At 52.6% G+C, this 18,801-nt stretch overlaps 1 protein-coding gene across 1 annotated transcript in view; it reads left to right on the top strand.

Annotated features, from left to right (window-relative positions):
* cdh16 (cadherin 16, KSP-cadherin) overlaps positions 1–18,801 on the top strand; it is a 112,606-nt gene that overhangs the window by 69,880 nt on the left and 23,925 nt on the right. The window contains exons 11-13 of the mRNA XM_085989538.1: positions 4,377–4,568; positions 6,226–6,473; positions 13,090–13,214. Of these exons, the coding sequence (XP_085845664.1) occupies positions 4,377–4,568; positions 6,226–6,473; positions 13,090–13,214 (565 nt within the window). The remainder of the gene's footprint in view (positions 1–4,376; positions 4,569–6,225; positions 6,474–13,089; positions 13,215–18,801) is intronic.

The raw sequence follows: 18,801 nt of genomic DNA on the forward strand, positions 1-18,801 counted from the left end.
GCTAAAGCAGGCGCTACACACCTGTCTTAAGGCGCAAAGGCCAAGGAGCGAGGCGCTACCTCAGAGCGCTGGCGCAGCACAGGTGATGTCAGTTAGCGATGGAACACAGACACACTGGCGCCGGACAGTTCTTAAAGGGGAGGGTCGATCTTGCTCTCCAGCCACACCCTGCTCATTGGAGCATTGAATCTCGGCCTGGAGAGACCTGTGCCTAAATCTAGCAGCCAAGGACTATGGAGAGGGCCAGGGAGCGAGCACAGCGCTTCAGCGAGCGGACCTTGGAGGCTCTGGTTGGCGCGGTGGAGCACAGAAGATCAATACTGTACCCTGAGAGTGGCAGGAGGCCTTTGCCGCGCGACTACAGAAGAGTGTGGAGGGAGGTGACTCAGAGCGTCTCCTCCAGGAGCACGGTGCCCAGGACCCATACTCAATGTCGCAAAAAGTTCAATGACCTCACTCGGGTCGTCAGGGTGAGTGGCTTTTTTCAATACCTCTCCATCCCTCCATTTCAACCTCACTCTATGGCCAGAGGGTCTTAAAACCCCAATGCCCAACACTCATCCAACACCTATGGCCCTCTCATGAAACACACATGCACATTCCACACTTTGCATACAGTAAGGGCTATTCACCAATGGGAGGCACATCAGGCAAGACCATGGCTGCATATTTACTCAGACGCCGTCCTTTTTCTTGCAGGCCAAGCTATCTCATAATAGGAGACAGCAGCAACGGACGGGTGGAGGACGGCCTCATCTGCAACCCCTCAGCGATCTTGAGGTGCGCGTCCACAGAATTGTGGCAAGCCAGGTGATCAGTCCCGTCGCCACTGGAGAGGCCGACCCTGTTCTGGACAGCAAGGGTAAGGTCATCACCTTCTTGTCCTCTCTCCTTCCACTTGTTCCTCACAACACCAGCCTTTGACACTTTCAATCCAACTTACTAAATCGCTGCACTCATGCCTCCCTTGCTGCCACTCTGTCCTCACGCTAAAGCCACTCTTGTACCTCCCTGCTTTCAGATGGTGATTCACCAGCTGAGGAGACGGGCCCTCAAGCTGCCAGTGGGAGTGAAGCTGCAGGCGAGGAGGAAGATGAAGCCGGAGCATCAGCGCCACCCTCTCCTGAGGAAGCCCATGCCCACACTGGGAACACGCCTTCCCTGGAGGGGAGCAGGGGGGAAGGGTCTGATGAGGGTGAAGCTCCAGGACCCAGCGGGCTGCAGCAACGCAATGGGGGTAGGGAAGCTCGGGGGCCTTCTCCCCGGAGGGAGAGTATGCCTGCGAGTCCTGCTGCACTGGACACAGAGGAGGAGCGGCTGACCGCTGAAACACCCAGGCAGTGGACATGCACACTGAACTCATGGGTGCAGTGGGAAGGGTGCCCGAATGCATTGATGCACTGGCAAGGAGTGTGGAGCACTCCGCTGTAGCACAGGCAGATGCCGCGCAAATGTTTAGTGCTGCAATTCAGTCACTGGCTGCCATGACCCCATCTCTGACTGCTCTCATGCAAACTCAGATTGAGGCCACACGAGCACTGACTGCTGCCATCCTCGCTGGTTCGGACACATTTCCCCGGGGCTCTCACCGCGCCGCAGCAGGCCAGCAATCTGTGCTCCAGCAGATTGCTCCGGATGCTGAAGTGCTGCCCCATGGGAGTGCCAATGTGTCGGTCGAGCAGGGAGTTGCTGTCCTCTCTCAAGATGACAGCATTCCTGCTGCCACCACTGTCACTTCTCCACTGCACTTCCACCGCCTGTAGCCCAGACTGCTGCCGCCCATGCAGAGTTGGTGCAGTCTGCAGCCGGGCCCTCCAGGCCTAGAGCTGGTTGAGGCCGTCCTTCAAGGGCATCTGCAGTCTCAGGTTCTGACAATCAGCAGCCTTCCACCAGCCTTGTTGCAGCCACTGGGGTCCCATTACGGAGGAGCAGTAGGGTGGGAAGGGGGGAAGTGCGCAAGGGAAGGAGATCACCCTCGAAGGGCAAAAAGTAGGTGGTGTGACAAAATGTTGGTCATTTTTTTATTAAAGGCCGAGGTTCATGTTCAAACTTTTGTTTAATGTTTTGGACATTATCTCCAGGTTGTGAGAACCAGTTATGTTAAGGACTGTTTTTTTGTGTTTCTTTCTATTAGTTTGTCATGAGGAAATGACACACACAGTTTGTAAAATAAGTAAGTTTTTGTATTCAAAATGTACATGTTTGGCCTTTGGAATCATTGCTGCTTTGGCCGGCTTAGGATTTGCGGGTTGGTTTCATTCATGTTCTTCTCAATGGCAGAAGTAATTTCCTCAGCAGGGGCCTAGAAGCGGCTTGCTATCAGCTGTTGACGGACGGCCCTTCCAGTTTCTACATTGTGTGCCTCCCTCCCGCCTTGGTGCTGATGATGATCATCCTCCTCCTCTTCCTCCTCCTCTTCCTCCTCCTCCTCTGGTGGTGCTCCAAGGCCTGGTGGCATTGGCTGGGTCCTGAGGATTGCCAGGTTATGCAGCATGCAGCACACAACAACGAAGTGGGAGACTCGCTCAGGCGAGTACTGCAGGGCTCCTCCAGAATGGTCCAGACAGCGGAACTGTTGCTTGAGCACGCTGATTGTGTACTCAATGATGTTCCTGGTAGCTTGATGGCTCTCGTTGTATCGCAGCTCAGCAGGAGTGTTGGGCGTACGGAGCGGTGTCATCATCCAGGTGCACAGTGGATATCCCTTGTCCTCGAGAAGCCAACCACCTGGATGATGCAGTGCCTGGAAAAGTTCTGCCACAGTAGTCTGGCGCAGGATGTATGCATCGTGGCTGCTGCCAGGATAACAGGCATTGACAGCGAGTATCAGCTGTCTGTGGTCACAGACCAACTGCACGTTTAAGGAATGGGACCCCTTTCGGTTGCGGAAATCCTCTGCATTCTCATGCGGAGCACGCAAAGCCACATGCGTGCTGTCAATGGCGCCCTGCACCATGGCAAAGCCCGCTATCCTCTCAAAGCCCACAGCGCGTTCATGCTGCTTGTCCGGGGTCATGGGGAAAGAGATGTACTCTCGTCTCCTGTTATAGAGGGCATTTGTGACCTGACGGATGCAGCAATGCACCGCGAACTGGGAGATATTGGCGATGTCCCCAGTAGCTGATTGAAATGAGCCGATGGCATAAATGTTGAGAGCCACTGTTATCTTCACTGCCACCGACAGAGACGTCCTGCTCCTCAGTTGAGGCTGCAGATCTGGCTGCAGCAGGTGGCAGAGCTCAGTGACCACCTCCTTGCTGAAGCGCAGCCTTCGCAAACACTGCTCCTCAGACATATTCATGTAGGAGAATTGTTGGCGAAATACCCTGGGAGGGTAAGGTCTCCTGTACCGACGCCTGTTGGCCCTCCTCTGTTTGGCCATGATTGCCACTCTCTGCGTCTCTGTGGCCTCCGATTCTGCAGGCGCAGGATGACGTCCCCAATCAGTGCAGCCCCCATAGTCTCTTGGCAATTGAAGTAATGAAGGTCAAAAACCAAAGTACCTGCAAAGTTATGGTCAGAAGCCAAAACTACTTCACACAGCGTTGACTCAATGCAGAAGTTTCTCTTTCTCTCTTTCTCTCTCTCAAAATCAGTCTCTCTCTCTCAGAACGAGTGGTGCAAAAATGTCCACCACACAAAAGCCAGGAAGAGGCCCCCTTTAAATAGCGCCGCCCCAGCCCCACAGTGACTGGGTAGCGTTCCAGTCTACTTGTCATTGGTTGCGCCAGGCAGAAAGGAGGGGGGCACCACTCAATTTCCGTTCCGGGGTGTCACAAGAGTGTTGCACGCTCGAATGACATCAAGATCTGCGGGCGCAGGAGATCGGGCGGTATTGCTTAGCGCCGCCGCAAAATGTTCGGTCAATTCCGCGAGAGGCGCAGACATCGCCGCGCCCGGGCGCTAGTTGCTTTGCGCCCCATTAGCGCCCTCTTAAGGTGCTAACGGGAGGCTCAAACCTACTGAATTTTTCCCCCTTAATGTATGGGGAGAGATTCACACGGATTAATTGGTTTTGTTTTTAAATGAAAAAGATTGAGGAGCAAACACATTAATTTGGATCTCACAGTGGAGAACCCGAGTATAAAACTAATGAGACCAGAATAATATCCTGCTGCAGAGTCATCATCGTGTGAAAAAGTCTTCCGCTGATGCTGAGGTGATTAGCCCTTTTCAAAGAGCAGCTGGATAAATATTTTGGTTTGGAGTTTGCTGGTTTCTTTGAGGCTCCTCCTAATATCCTCCCCCTCCCCATGTGACCACTGAGAGCCAATTACAGCTGCCTTTGTTAACTGTTGTAATGTGATTGGCTGGTATTCAGACCGTTGCGAATTCTGTTAACTTTTCATTGGCTCTTCCCCCTTGCCGCGGTGCAGTACGGTCCAATCACCATAGCCGAGGATTCTGACATTGGGCATCTTGTAACCACCATCAATGCGACAGATGCTGATTACCCACTGACGGAGAGCTGGTTTGTTGTGTATGCGTTTGAGTCTGGGAACGAAGAACTAACATTTGGAATTCTCCAAGAGGCACAAAGCAGTGTCGGGAGCCTCGTCCTACACAAGGTACAGCAAGTATCCCATCCCTCTATCTCAGTCACTTTGTCACTCCATTTACCTCTGTCTGCCTTTCTCAATCTCCTTCCAGCTCTTTTCACTGTCTCTGTCTGTCTCTCCTTCATGTCTCTCTCTCGCTCTGTCTCCCACTCTATCTCCATCTCTCTCTCATTCCAGCTCTATTCACCGTCCCTGACTGTCTCTCCACATGTATCTGTTTCCCACTCTGTCTCCAACTCTCCCGGTCTGCTGTGTCTTTCCAATTCTGTCGCTCTCTTCTCCATATATCTGTATCCCTCCATCCCTCACTCTCTGTCAATCTTTCTCTCTCTGCCTCTTCCCATCTCAGTTTCCTTCCATCTTTCTCTCATCTATCTCTCTGTCTATCTCTCGTCTATCTCTTTGTCTGTCTCTCGTCTATCTCTTTGTCTGTCTCTCGTCTATCTCTTTGTCTGTCTCTTGTCTATCTCTTTGTCTGTCTCTCGTCTGTCTCGCTGTCTGTCTCTCATCTATCACTCTGTCTGTCTCTCATCTATCTCTTTGTCTGTCTCTCGTCTATCTCTTTGTCTCTCGTCTATCTCGCTGTCTGTCTCTCGTCTATCTCGCTGTCTGTCTCTCATCTATCACTCTGTCTGTCTCTCGTCTATCTCTTTGTCTGTCTCTCGTCTATCTCTTTGTCTGTCTCTCGTCTACCTCGCTGTCTGTCTCTCGTCTATCTCTTTGTCTCTCGTCTATCTCGCTGTCTGTCTCTCGTCTATCTCTTTGTCTGTCTCTCGTCTATCTCTCTGTCTGTCTCTCGTCTATCTCTTTGTCTGTCTCTCGTCTATCTCTCTGTCTGTCTCTCGTCTATCTCTTTGTCTGTCTCCATCTCTCTCTGTTTCTCTATATCTCTTTCGATCACTGCCCCTATCACTTTCCTTGTCAGGTTCTCTCTCTCATCCACCTGTCTCCATTTCTCTCCATCTATAAGTCTCTTTCCCTGTCTGTCTCTCTTTCTCTCTCCATCTCCATGTGTGTGTCTCTCTCTGTCATCCATCTGTCATCATCTCTCTATCTCTCTGTCTGCCTCCATCTCTCTGTCTCTGTTTTTCCATTGCTGTCTCTGTGGGTTTTATCTGTCTCCCTGTCTCTGTCTCTTTCCCAGTCTATCTCCATCTCTCTCTCCTTCTGTCTGAGTCTCTTTCCATCACTGTCTCTGTCTCTTGCCATGTCTGTTGGGCAAGGGTACGAGATGACAGATTTTTGGACTCGAGGGGAATCAGGGGATATGGGGATCGGGCGGGAAAGTGGAGTGGAGGTCGAAGATCAGCCATGATCTCATTGAATGGTGGAGCAGGCTCAAGGGGCCGAATGGCCGACTCCTGCTCCTAATTCTTGTGTTCTTAAGTTCTTATATCTGTCTCTATCTCTCTCTCTCACCATATCCATGAGTGTGTCTATCTCGCTTGCTGTCACTGAAAGGGTTAAGTGTTCCCCGCACTCATATTTCTCACATCAGCGATCACAAAGCTCCATTAAAAATTAAATAGGAATTGATGGGAAAAATAAGCAGGATGGTGATGGGTTCCAAAGAGTGGGGATGCTATGCGAGCAGGAACAGGCTCAAGGGGCCATATAGCCTACTCCTGCTCCTAATTTGATTACCACGTATAATCTGTGCTTCCAGGCTCTTGACTACGAGACAGCGAGTGAGTACAGCCTGGTCATCTCTGCCAGAAACGAGGCTGAGCTGGTTGGCTCGGAGTACGGCCCCAGCTCCACCGCGACCATCTCCATCGTGGTGCGAGACGTCAATGAAGCTCCGATACTTTCTCAGAGCAAGTACGAGGTGACAGTTCCCAGGGAAGCCCAGCCCGGCAGCGTCTTACTGACGGTGGAGGGACACGACCCTGACACAGCGCCCACTCCTGTTCGGTAAGGACATGCTAGGCAATGTAACCAACTCAACAATTACAACTTAGGAACAGGAGGAGGCCATTCAGCCCCTCCAGCCTGTTCCGCCATTCAATTAGATCACGGCTGATCTGTATCTTAACTCCATCTACCATCTTGATCCTCTAACCCTTAATACCCTTACCCAACAAAAATCTATCAATCCCAGTTCTGAGATTTCCCATTGACCCCCCAGCCTCAACAGCATTTTGGTGGAGAGAGTTCCAGATTTTCACTACCCTTTGTGTGAAGATGTGCTTCCCGACATCACCCCTGATCGGCCTGGCTCTAATTTTAAGGTTATGATTCCTTATTCTGGACTGCCCCCCGCCCCCTCCCAACAGAAGAAAGCTGTTATAGTGCGGGCTCCAGGTGTTATAGTGCGGGCTCCAGGTGTTATAGTGCGGGCTCCAGGTGTTACAGTGAGGGCTCCAGGTGTTACAGTGTGGGCTCCAGGTGTTATAGTGCGGGCTCCAGGTGTTATAGTGCGGGCTCCAGGTGTTATAGTGCGGGCTCCAGGTGTTACAGTGCGGGCTCCAGTTGTTATAGTGAGGGCTCCAGGTGTTACAGTGAGGGCTCCAGGTGTTATAGTGCGGGCTCCAGGTGTTATAGTGTGGGCTCCAGGTGTTATAGTGCGGGCTCCAGGTGTTATAGTGCAGGCTCCAGCTGTTATAGTGCAGGCTCCAGGTGTTATAGTGAGTGCTCCAGGTGTTATAGTGTCGGCTCCAGGTGTTATAGTGTGGGCTCCAGGTGTTAGTGCGGGCTCCAGGTGTTATAGTGCGGGCTCCAGGTGTTACAGTGCGGGCTCCAGTTGTTATAGTGAGGGCTCCAGGTGTTACAGTGAGGGCTCCAGTTGTTATAGTGCGGGCTCCAGGTGTTATGGTGCGGGCTCCAGTTGTTATAGTGCGGGCTCCAGTTGTTATAGTGCGGGCTCCAGGTGTTATAGTGCGGGCTCCAGGTGTTACAGTGCGGGCTCCAGTTGTTATAGTGAGGGCTCCAGGTGTTATAGTGCGGGCTCCAGGTGTTATAGTGCAGGCTCCAGGTGTTATAGTGCAGGCTCCAGCTGTTATAGTGCAGGCTCCAGGTGTTATAGTGGGGGCTCCAGGTGTTATAGTGTGGGCTCCAGGTGTTATAGTGCGGGCTCCAGGTGTTATAGTGCGGGCTCCAGGTGTTATAGTGCGGGCCCCAGGTGTTACAGTGCGGGCTCCAGTTGTTATAGTGAGGGCTCCAGGTGTTACAGTGAGGGCTCCAGGTGTTATAGTGCGGGCTCCAGGTGTTATAGTGTGGGCTCCAGGTGTTATAGTGCGGGCTCCAGGTGTTATAGTGCAGGCTCCAGCTGTTATAGTGCAGGCTCCAGGTGTTATAGTGAGGGCTCCAGGTGTTATAGTGTCGGCTCCAGGTGTTATAGTGTCGGCTCCAGGTGTTATAGTGTGGGCTCCAGGTGTTAGTGCGGGCTCCAGGTGTTATAGTGCGGGCTCCAGGTGTTACAGTGCGGGCTCCAGTTGTTATAGTGAGGGCTCCAGGTGTTACAGTGAGGGCTCCAGTTGTTATAGTGCGGGCTCCAGGTGTTATGGTGCGGGCTCCAGTTGTTATAGTGCGGGCTCCAGTTGTTATAGTGCGGGCTCCAGGTGTTATAGTGCGGGCTCCAGGTGTTACAGTGCGGGCTCCAGTTGTTATAGTGAGGGCTCCAGGTGTTATAGTGCGGGCTCCAGGTGTTATAGTGCAGGCTCCAGGTGTTATAGTGCAGGCTCCAGCTGTTATAGTGCAGGCTCCAGGTGTTATAGTGGGGGCTCCAGGTGTTATAGTGTGGGCTCCAGGTGTTATAGTGCGGGCTCCAGGTGTTATAGTGCGGGCTCCAGGTGTTATAGTGCGGGCCCCAGGTGTTACAGTGCGGGCTCCAGTTGTTATAGTGAGGGCTCCAGGTGTTACAGTGAGGGCTCCAGGTGTTATAGTGCGGGCTCCAGGTGTTATAGTGCAGGCTCCAGGTGTTATAGTGAGGGCTCCAGCTGTTATAGTGCAGGCTCCAGGTGTTATAGTGAGGGCTCCAGGTGTTATAGTGTCGGCTCCAGGTGTTATAGTGTCGGCTCCAGGTGTTATAGTGTGGGCTCCAGGTGTTAGTGCGGGCTCCAGGTGTTATAGTGCGGGCTCCAGGTGTTACAGTGCGGGCTCCAGTTGTTATAGTGAGGGCTCCAGGTGTTACAGTGAGGGCTCCAGTTGTTATAGTGCGGGCTCCAGGTGTTATGGTGCGGGCTCCAGTTGTTATAGTGCGGGCTCCAGTTGTTATAGTGCGGGCTCCAGGTGTTATAGTGCGGGCTCCAGGTGTTACAGTGCGGGCTCCAGTTGTTATAGTGAGGGCTCCAGGTGTTATAGTGCGGGCTCCAGGTGTTATAGTGCAGGCTCCAGGTGTTATAGTGCAGGCTCCAGCTGTTATAGTGCAGGCTCCAGGTGTTATAGTGGGGGCTCCAGGTGTTATAGTGTGGGCTCCAGGTGTTATAGTGCGGGCTCCAGGTGTTATAGTGCGGGCTCCAGGTGTTATAGTGCGGGCCCCAGGTGTTACAGTGCGGGCTCCAGTTGTTATAGTGAGGGCTCCAGGTGTTACAGTGAGGGCTCCAGGTGTTATAGTGCGGGCTCCAGGTGTTATAGTGTGGGCTCCAGGTGTTATAGTGCGGGCTCCAGGTGTTATAATGCAGGCTCCAGCTGTTATAGTGCAGGCTCCAGGTGTTATAGTGAGGGCTCCAGGTGTTATAGTGTCGGCTCCAGGTGTTATAGTGTGGGCTCCAGGTGTTAGTGCGGGCTCCAGGTGTTATAGTGCGGGCTCCAGGTGTTACAGTGCGGGCTCCAGTTGTTATAGTGCGGGCTCCAGGTGTTATGGTGCAGGCTCCAGTTGTTATAGTGCGGGCTCCAGTTGTTATAGTGCGGGCTCCAGGTGTTATAGTGCGGGCTCCAGGTGTTACAGTGCGGGCTCCAGTTGTTATAGTGAGGGCTCCAGGTGTTATAGTGCGGGCTCCAGGTGTTATAGTGTGGGCTCCAGGTGTTATAGTGAGGGCTCCAGGTGTTATAGTGCGGGCTCCAGGTGTTACAGTGAGGGATCCAGGTGTTATAGTGTGGGCTCCAGATGTTATAGTGCGGGCTCCAGCTGTTATAGTGCGAGCTCCAGGTGTTATAGTGCGGGCTCCAGGTGTTACAGTGCGGGCTCCAGGTGTTACAGTGCGGGCTCCAGGTGTTACAGTGCGGGCTCCAGGTGTTATAGTGCGGGCTCCAGGTGTTACAGTGAGGGCTCCAGGTGTTATAGTGCAGGCTCCAGGTGTTATAGTGCAGACTCCAGCTGTTATAGTGCGGGCTCCAGGTGTTATAGTGCGGGCTCCAGGTGTTACAGTGCGGGCTCCAGTTGTTATAGTGAGGGCTCCAGGTGTTACAGTGAGGGCTCCAGGTGTTATAGTGCGGGCTCCAGGTGTTATAGTGCAGGCTCCAGCTGTTATAGTGAGGGCTCCAGGTGTTATAGTGTCGGCTCCAGGTGTTATAGTGTGGGCTCCAGGTGTTAGTGCGGGCTCCAGGTGTTATAGTGCGGGCTCCAGGTGTTACAGTGCGGGCTCCAGTTGTTATAGTGAGGGCTCCAGGTGTTACAGTGAGGGCTCCAGTTGTTACAGTGCGGGCTCCAGGTGTTATAGTGCGGGCTCCAGTTGTTATAGTGCGGGCTCCAGTTGTTATAGTGCGGGCTCCAGTTGTTATAGTGCGGGCTCCAGGTGCTATAGTGCGGGCTCCAGGTGTTACAGTGCGGGCTCCAGTTGTTATAGTGAGGGCTCCAGGTGTTATAGTGCGGGCTCCAGGTGTTATAGTGTGGGCTCCAGGTGTTATAGTGAGGGCTCCAGGTGTTATAGTACGGGCTCCAGGTGTTACAGTGAGGGCTCCAGGTGTTATAGTGCGGGCTCCAGGTGTTACAGTGCGGGCTCCAGCTGTGTAGTGCGAGCTCCAGGTGTTATAGTGCGGGCTCCAGGTGTTACAGTGAGGGATCCAGGTGTTATAGTGTGGGCTCCAGATGCTATAGTGCGGGCTCCAGGTGTTATAGTGCGGGCTCCAGGTGTTATAGTGCGGGCTCCAGGTATTATAGTGCGGGCTCTAGGTGTTATAGTACGGGCTCCAGGTGTTATAGTGCGGGCTCCAGGTGTTATAGTGCGGGCTCCAGGTGTTACAGTGCCGGCTCCAGGTGTTATAATGAGGGCTCCAGGTGTTATAGTGCGGGCTCCAGGTGTTATAGTGCGGGCTCCAGGTGTTATAGTGCGGGCTCCAGGTGTTATAGTGCGGGCTCCAGGTGTTACAGTGCGGGCTCCAGTTGTTATAGTGAGGGCTCCAGGTGTTACAGTGAGGGCTCCAGGTGTTATAGTGCGGGCTCCAGGTGTTATAGTGCGGGCTCCAGGTGTTATAGTGCAGGCTCCAGCTGTTATAGTGCAGGCTCCAGGTGTTATAGTGAGGGCTCCAGGTGTTATAGTGTCGGCTCCAGGTGTTATAGTGTGGGCTCCAGGTGTTAGTGCGGGCTCCAGGTGTTATAGTGCGGGCTCCAGGTGTTACAGTGCGGGCTCCAGTTGTTATAGTGAGGGCTCCAGGTGTTACAGTGAGGGCTCCAGTTGTTATAGTGCGGGCTCCAGGTGTTATAGTGCGGGCTCCAGTTGTTATAGTGCGGGCTCCAGTTGTTATAGTGCGGGCTCCAGTTGTTATAGTGCGGGCTCCAGGTGTTATAGTGCGGGCTCCAGGTGTTACAGTGCGGGCTCCAGTTGTTTTAGTGAGGGCTCCAGGTGTTATAGTGCGGGCTCCAGGTGTTATAGTGTGGGCTCCAGGTGTTATAGTGAGGGCTCCAGGTGTTATATTACGGGCTCCAGGTGTTACAGTGAGGGCTCCAGGTGTTATAGTGCGGGCTCCAGGTGTTACAGTGAGGGATCCAGGTGTTATAGTGTGGGCTCCAGATGTTATAGTGCGGGCTCCAGCTGTTATAGTGCGAGCTCCAGGTGTTATAGTGCGGGCTCCAGGTGTTACAGTGCGGGCTCCAGCTGTTATAGTGCGAGCTCCAGGTGTTATAGTGCGGGCTCCAGGTGTTACAGTGAGGGATCCAGGTGTTATAGTGTGGGCTCCAGATGTTATAGTGCGGGCTCCAGGTGTTATAGTGCGGGCTCCAGGTGTTATAGTGCGGGCTCCAGGTATTATAGTGCGGGCTCTAGGTGTTATAGTACGGGCTCCAGGTGTTATAGTGCGGGCTCCAGGTGTTATAGTGCGGGCTCCAGGTGTTACAGTGCCGGCTCCAGGTGTTATAATGAGGGCTCCAGGTGTTATAGTGCGGGCTCCAGGTGTTATAGTGCGGGCTCCAGGTGTTATAGTGCGGGCTCCAGGTGTTATAGTGCGGGCTCCAGGTGTTACAATGTGGGCTCCAGGTGTTATAGTGCTGGCTCCATGTGTTATAGTGCGGGCTCCAGGTGTTATAGTGCGGGCTCCAGGTGTTATAGTGCGGGCTCCAGGTGTTATAGTGCGGGCTCCAGGTGTTATAGTGCGGGCTCCAGGTGTTATCGTGCGGGCTCCAGGTGTTATAGTGAGGGCTCCAGGTGTTATAGTGCGGGCCCCAGGTGTTATAGTGCGGGCCCCAGGTGTTATAGTGCGGGCCCCAGGTTTTATAGTGCGGGCTCCAGGTGTTATAGTGCGGGCTCCAGGTGTTATCGTGCGGGCTCCAGGTGTTATCGTGCGGGCTCCAGGTGTTATAGTGAGGGCTCCAGGTGTTATAGTGCGGGCTCCAGGTGTTATAGTGCGGGCTCCAGGTGTTATAGTGCGGGCCCCAGGTGTTATAGTGCGGGCCCCAGGTGTTATAGTGCGGGCTCCAGGTGTTATCGTGCGGGCTCCAGGTGTTATAGTGCGGGCTCCAGGTGTTATAGTGCGGGCTCCAGGTGTTATAGTGCGGGCTCCAGGTGTTATAGTGCGGGCTCCAGGTGTTATCGTGCGGGCTCCAGGTGTTATAGTGAGGGCTCCAGGTGTTATAGTGCGGGCCCCAGGTGTTATAGTGCGGGCCCCAGGTGTTATAGTGCGGGCCCCAGGTTTTATAGTGAGGGCTCCAGGTGTTATAGTGCGGGCTCCAGGTGTTCACACTCACACCCTGGATGCTTCTCCTGAGACCAAATTCAGCAGAGGGTGCACGGCTGGAAATGTCTGTTCAACTTACGTCAGTCAGCCTAACCTAAAAACATAAGGCTTAGGAGCAGGAGTTGGCCATAAGACCCCTCGAGCCTGCTCCACCATTCAATAAGATCATGGCTGATCTTCGACCTCAACTCCACTTTCCCCCCTGATCCCCATATCGTTTGAGTCCCCTAGAGTCCAAAAATCTGTCGATCTCTGTCTTGAATATACTCAACAACTGAGCCTCCACAGCCCTCTGGGGCAGAGAATTCCAAAGATTCACCACCCTCTGGAGTGAAGAAATTCCTTCTCATCTCAGTCCTAAATGGCCGACCCCTGATCCTGAGACTGTAACCTCTGGTTCTAGACTCTGCAGCCAGGGGAAACCGCCTCTCAGCTTCTACCCTGTCAAGTCCGCTAACGGGAGACTTTTTGCATTCTGCAGATTCCGCCTGGGAAATGAGACGATCCGGTGGCTCTCAGTCAGTGCAGAATCTGGGGAGGTGACTCTCCTGGGCCGCGACCCGGCGGGGGGCAGCCATCTGGTGGAGGTGGTGGTGGAAGATGGAGGTAAGGAACCAAAAAAGGTGAAAGTTAGAGAGACAAGCGTGGATGGATTTCCCGAGGATCATCTCCAGGCGTCTATCACATAGCCGGGAAATATCAGCTATGTTCCCTGTCATTGTTCTTGACCCTGCGAGGCCCCTTTAAGCGGCTGCATGGGCCATTCAAAATACCGGGCAAGCGCGGTTTGTACATTGAAATGGCGGCAAACCGGCTGCGCGGGTTCCCCGGAGCAGTGCGCCGCCGTGAGGCCACCGACCTTACCGGGAACACTGGCTGGGAGGCATCGCCAAAGATATTGAGCAGCATCCCGCTTGAGATGTCTGAGGCGGGACAGTCGCAATCCTAAACTCCTCCGGTCCACACGTCCCAGCCACGAGCTCTCTGTTATTCTATCTCCGTTTCTATCACTCTGATTGTGTTGTTCTGTCTTTTTATTGGTTTCTGTCCCTTTCTCTCTCTCTCTCTGTCTCTCTCTCTCTCTGTCTGTCTCTCTCTCTATTTCTCTCTGTCTCTCTCTCTCTCTCTCTGTCTGTCTCTCTCTCTCTCTCTCGCTGTCTCTCTCTCTCTCTGTCTCTCTCTCTCTCTCTCTCTGTCTTGTTTCTCTCTCTCTCTTTCTCTCTCTGTCTCTCTCTGTGCCTTGTCTCTCTCTCTCTGTCTCTCTCACTCTCTCTTTGTGTCTCTCTGTTTCTTTCTCTCTTTGTCTCTCTCTTTCTCTCTCTCTCTCTTTCTCACTCTGTCGCTCTCTCTCTTTCTCTCCTTCTGTGACTGCCTCTCCATGTTTTTCTTTGTCTCTCTTTTTAATCTCTCCTCTTGTCTCTGTCTGTCCTATCTCCTGCTCACTAAATCTCCTATCTCTCTCTGGTCACCGTCACTCCTGTCTGTCTGTCTCTCTTTCTCGTGCTTTTGATGGATCAGTTTGAATTGAACAATTCAGCAATGTGCCTTTAACATCAGTAAGCGCAATATCAATGTAAAAATAGTAAGCAGCCAGTTAGATCCAGACTGAGTGGTGAGTCAGTCAGTGAGACACGGTTGGTGAGCAATGATGGAGCGCTGTAAATCAAATACGGCTGTAATAAATCGAGGTTTAATCCCTTTATTGCCCAACGCTGATCGGAAGCACAGAGACAATAAACAAAAGCTCCTTCCTCTCTCAGTTTATCTGAAGGTGTTTGTCTGATCACTAAACTGCGTCACTCCAAACACTCGATGCAAGGAAGGATATACTTGCCTTGGAGGCAGTGCAGCGAAGGTTCACTAGATTGATTCCTGGGATGAGAGGGTTGTCCTATGAGGAGAGATTGTGTAGAATGGGCCGATACTCTCTGGAGTTTAGAAGAATGAGAGGTGATCTCATTGAAACATACAAGATTCGGAGGGGAAATTGACAGGGTCGATGCTGAGAGGTTGCTTCCCCTGACTGGAGAGTCTAGAACTCAGGGTCATAGTCTCAGGATAAGGGGTCGGCCATTTAAGACTGAGATGAGGAGGAATTTCTTCACTCAGAGGGTTGTGAATCTTTGGAATTCTCTGCCCCAGAGGGCTGTGGAGGCTCAGTCATTTATATTCAAGGCTGAGATCGATAGATTTTTGGACTCTAGGGGAATCGGGGGATATGGGGATCGGGCAGGAAAGTGGAGTTGAGATCGACGATCAGCCGTGATCTTGTTGAATGGCAGAGCAGGCTCGAGGGGCCGTATGGCCGGCTCTTGCTCTTAATTCTTATGTTCTTATGTTCTTATATCACAGACTGTCCAGGCAGTTGATGTTTAGGTTCCTGGTGCTTGGCCAATGTCCGAGCTGATAAAGCTGCCTGTTCTCCGAGAGAATTGTTTGCCTCTGAGGGCTGGCGATTGTCAGCTCTGGCAGTGCTGTGTTGACATAAACTATCGTCTGCTGCGGCGAGAGAGCGAGCCCGTAGGCCGATGATTCATGTCACAGTGATGCTCGCTCAGATCTTTGGTTAACCCTGTCGGGGGGGAGAGTTCACCCTCTTGCAGGCGGGAGCTTTCACATCTGCTCACTGCCGGGTCTGGTAGAACGGTCCGGTCTCGGAGTCGCCAACCCTCCTGGATTGCCCTGTAGTCTCCGGGAGCTGAAGATTAATCTCCAGGCCGCTGCTACAAGCAAAAACCCGGGAGAGAAATCAAAGGGCAGCCTTAAACAAAATATTTTTTTCATTTTCGTAGAACACTTTCGCTTATAGTTATATACAGGGAACTCTTTTTTATCTGGCACCGACGGGACCGGCATGGTGCCGGTTTATCAAAATGTCCGGATTACAGAGAGTTAGGCCTAGAAATTGGGTTGAGGCGCCAAACTGGCGCCAGGTTCGCCTGAGCGCAGGATTTAGCGCAGCGTTCGATTCTTCAGCGATCGTCAGAAATTCAGTTTCATTGCCCCTCGAGGGAGACGGGGCGAGGCTCGAGGCGCTCCACGTCCCTCTTAGGGCGTTGAAACTGAATATCACAGCGCAACGTGCCGCAGCGCCACACGCTGCGGCACGGCACGCTGCGGTACTGCAGGCCTTCCTCCCACTGTTAAGGCGGAGGGGCCTGCAACAGCGCAATCCCCGATCGCGAATGCCGGCAAAAGAGCCCGGCACCAAGGAGAAGTGCCGGGCTCTCGGGAAACAGCCGGCAATGCCGCGGGGGGGTGGGTTAGGAGGCCGGGGACGGAGGTGCTGGCAGGCGGCCGCCCCGCACCTCCACCTTAACTTGCGCCGCTGCCGACACAGTAAGGCCCCGTGAACCGGGCGCGGGTAGCGAACGGCGCAACTGCGGCGTTCGCAACCAAATATCGTGAACGGGGCACAAATAGGGCGCTGCGCACACCGATGATGTCATCGGTGGCGGCGCAGCGCAAAAGGCTAACGCCACCATTATCGCCCCAACTCAATATCGCGGGAGGCGCAGCCAGTGGCGCTACAACCATTGCCTGCCTCTTTAGGCGCTAACAAGCGGCGCTACTCACCCAATTTCTCCCCCTTATAGTTAAAAGGTACAAGAGCCCCGTACACAGTAACAAATCCAGGCTTCCCTGTTGCTTAGCAACAGGTGCAAGAAGCCCGGCCACAGACCAAGCGCCCCTGTTGCTTAGCAACACGTGCAGGAACCCCCGATTACACAGCCACAGATCGAGGAACGGCCACTAATATGAAGAAAAACTTAACTGAACCGACTCCTGAATTTTGCCGGTTAACCGAGATTTCCGGTTGTGTGGGTGCCGGTAAATCGAGAGTTTCCTGTAAAAACAATGGCGATGGGGGAAAAGGCTGTTTGACTGAGAGCCAAGAATCAGCCAATCGTGTGACGAACAGTCTGTTTGTTTCCCAATTGGCCGTGGGGAGGCAGGGCGTCGCGAGGACGGGCGTATTGGGGCGGCCAATGGCGGGAGTGCGGGGGCGGGGCGGTTGGAGGTCACGTGATGAAACCTCCAGAGATACGTCCAATCAGTGTTGGCGACCCAAGTTCCGTCAGATATCTACTTTATTGTCTTTACTCGGGGTGCTGTGCTCAGCTCTGGTCTCCATGTTACAAAAAGGATATAGAGGCACTGGAGAAGGTGCAAAAAAGATTCACAAGGATGATACCAGAACTGAGGGTTCTAACTATCAGGAAAGGTTGAACAGGCTGGGGCTCTTTTCTCTAGAAAAGAGAAGGCTGAGGGGTGACCTGATGGAGGTCTTTAAAATTATGAAGGGGTTTGATAGGGTAGACGTAGACAAGATGTTTCCACTTGTGGGGGAGACCAGAACTGGGGGCCATCAATATAAGATAGTCACTAATAAATCCAATAGGGAATTCAGGAGAAACTTCTTTACCCAGAGAGTGGTGAGAATGTGGGACTCGCTGCCACAGGGAGTGGTTGAGGTGAATAGTATAGATGCATTTAAGGGGAAGCTGGATGTAGTGGCGCTTCTTAGTTTCCAAACAGGCAGGCCACTGAGCTGTGGGGCCTTTAACAACGAGTAGACGCGTGTCGAAATAAAACGTTCCCAAACGTAGCTTTGTCTTTTAAACTGTTTACTATAACACTTAACAAACGGAATTACAAAGCAAACACGTATAAACGAACACGGTCAAAAACTGTACTGCTCCAAACCTCACAGCTTCTGCCTCTTTCACCACGTGCAGTTTAAACTGTAAAATGGCTGCACCCATGTGTGGCTTAGGGACTGTTCCATTGTGGCAAGAATGAAGGGGGTGTCGGACTATACTACTGGAGCAAGAAAATAGGGGGTTTCTTAATACAATAAGTCGTTCAGGTAAATTAACTGTATTATGCCATTTAGCCACTATTTTAAAGTATTTTCTTAAGCTTTTATGGCTCTTACACTGGATAAACACAAGAGGGAGAAAGGAATAGAAGGATATACTGATGGGGTGAGATGAAGAGGGGTGGGAGGAGGCTCGTGTGGAGCATAAACACCGGCACGGACCAGTTGGGCTGAATGGCCTGTTTCTGTGCTGTAAATTCTAGGTAACAAAAATTTTTGTAGAGAAGGGCCTGAATTAAAATGAAGTGACTGATGAAGCTGGGGTTGTTCTCCTTCGAGCAGAGGAGTTTAAGGGGAGATTTAATAGAGGTGTTCAAAATCATGAAGGGTTTTGAGAGAGTAAATATGAAGAAACTGTTCCCACTGGCGGGAGGGTCAGTAACCAGTGGACACAGATTGAAGATAATTGGTAAAACTACCAGAGGGGAGAGGAGGAGAATGTTTTTATGCAGCGAGTTGTTGTGATCTGGAACGCGCTGCCTGATTCAATAGTAACTTTCAAAAGGGAATTGGATAAATACATGAAAAGGAGAAACTTGCAGGGCTGTGGGGGTAGAGCAGGGGGGACTGGGACTAATTGGAGAGCTCGACTAAAGAGCCGGCACAGGCATGATGGGCCGAATGGCCTCCTCCTGTGCTGTGTGATTCTATGATTCGATGATCTGACAGGGATTGAGTCCACTTCAGAGCAAACGCCTTTGGTCGTCAAAGCCGTGCAGTGATTTGTGTCGGAGTGTGTGTCGCTGCGTCACGTCCACGTGATGCCGTCATGGTGACACTGCCTGTGGCGGCTCCACCTGCCGTCTCCGAAACAGCCGCCACACGGAGCCTGTGGGGACCAGAGACACAAGAAGGTGACGATCTCTCGGTGTCAGCCGCCGATCACTGGGTGGCACGCTCGCCTCCCAGAGTCGGAAGGTCGTGGGTGAGGGGTCACCAACTCTGCCTGGACGTATCCCAGGAGGTTTCATCACATGACCGCCCACCGCCCCACCCCCCCTACTCTCCCGCCATTGGTCGCCCATCCCCGCAGCCAATCAGTCAAACTGCCTGTCATAAATCGCAACTTCTACAAGAAGTAACTCAGGAAGTACTACTGGAGGGCCAGCTGAGGGCGCCGTCCGAGAAGTATAAATACTCGGGTGTGGGCCCACCTTGGCCAGAGACAATCTGGAAACGGGAAGCGAGTGACTACTAACTAGACCTCCATGTATTGTTACAAGTCGATTAAAGCCTTGCTTTATGTTCAACCAAGTGCGGAGTGAGTCTTTATTACGTCACTGTCTTTTTCATGTCTGCTAATTTTATGAC

This window comes from Somniosus microcephalus, chromosome 6, assembly GCF_052327205.1.
Source record: "Somniosus microcephalus isolate GS21.2 chromosome 6, FLI_Smic_1.0, whole genome shotgun sequence".
NCBI lineage: Eukaryota > Metazoa > Chordata > Chondrichthyes > Squaliformes > Somniosidae > Somniosus > Somniosus microcephalus.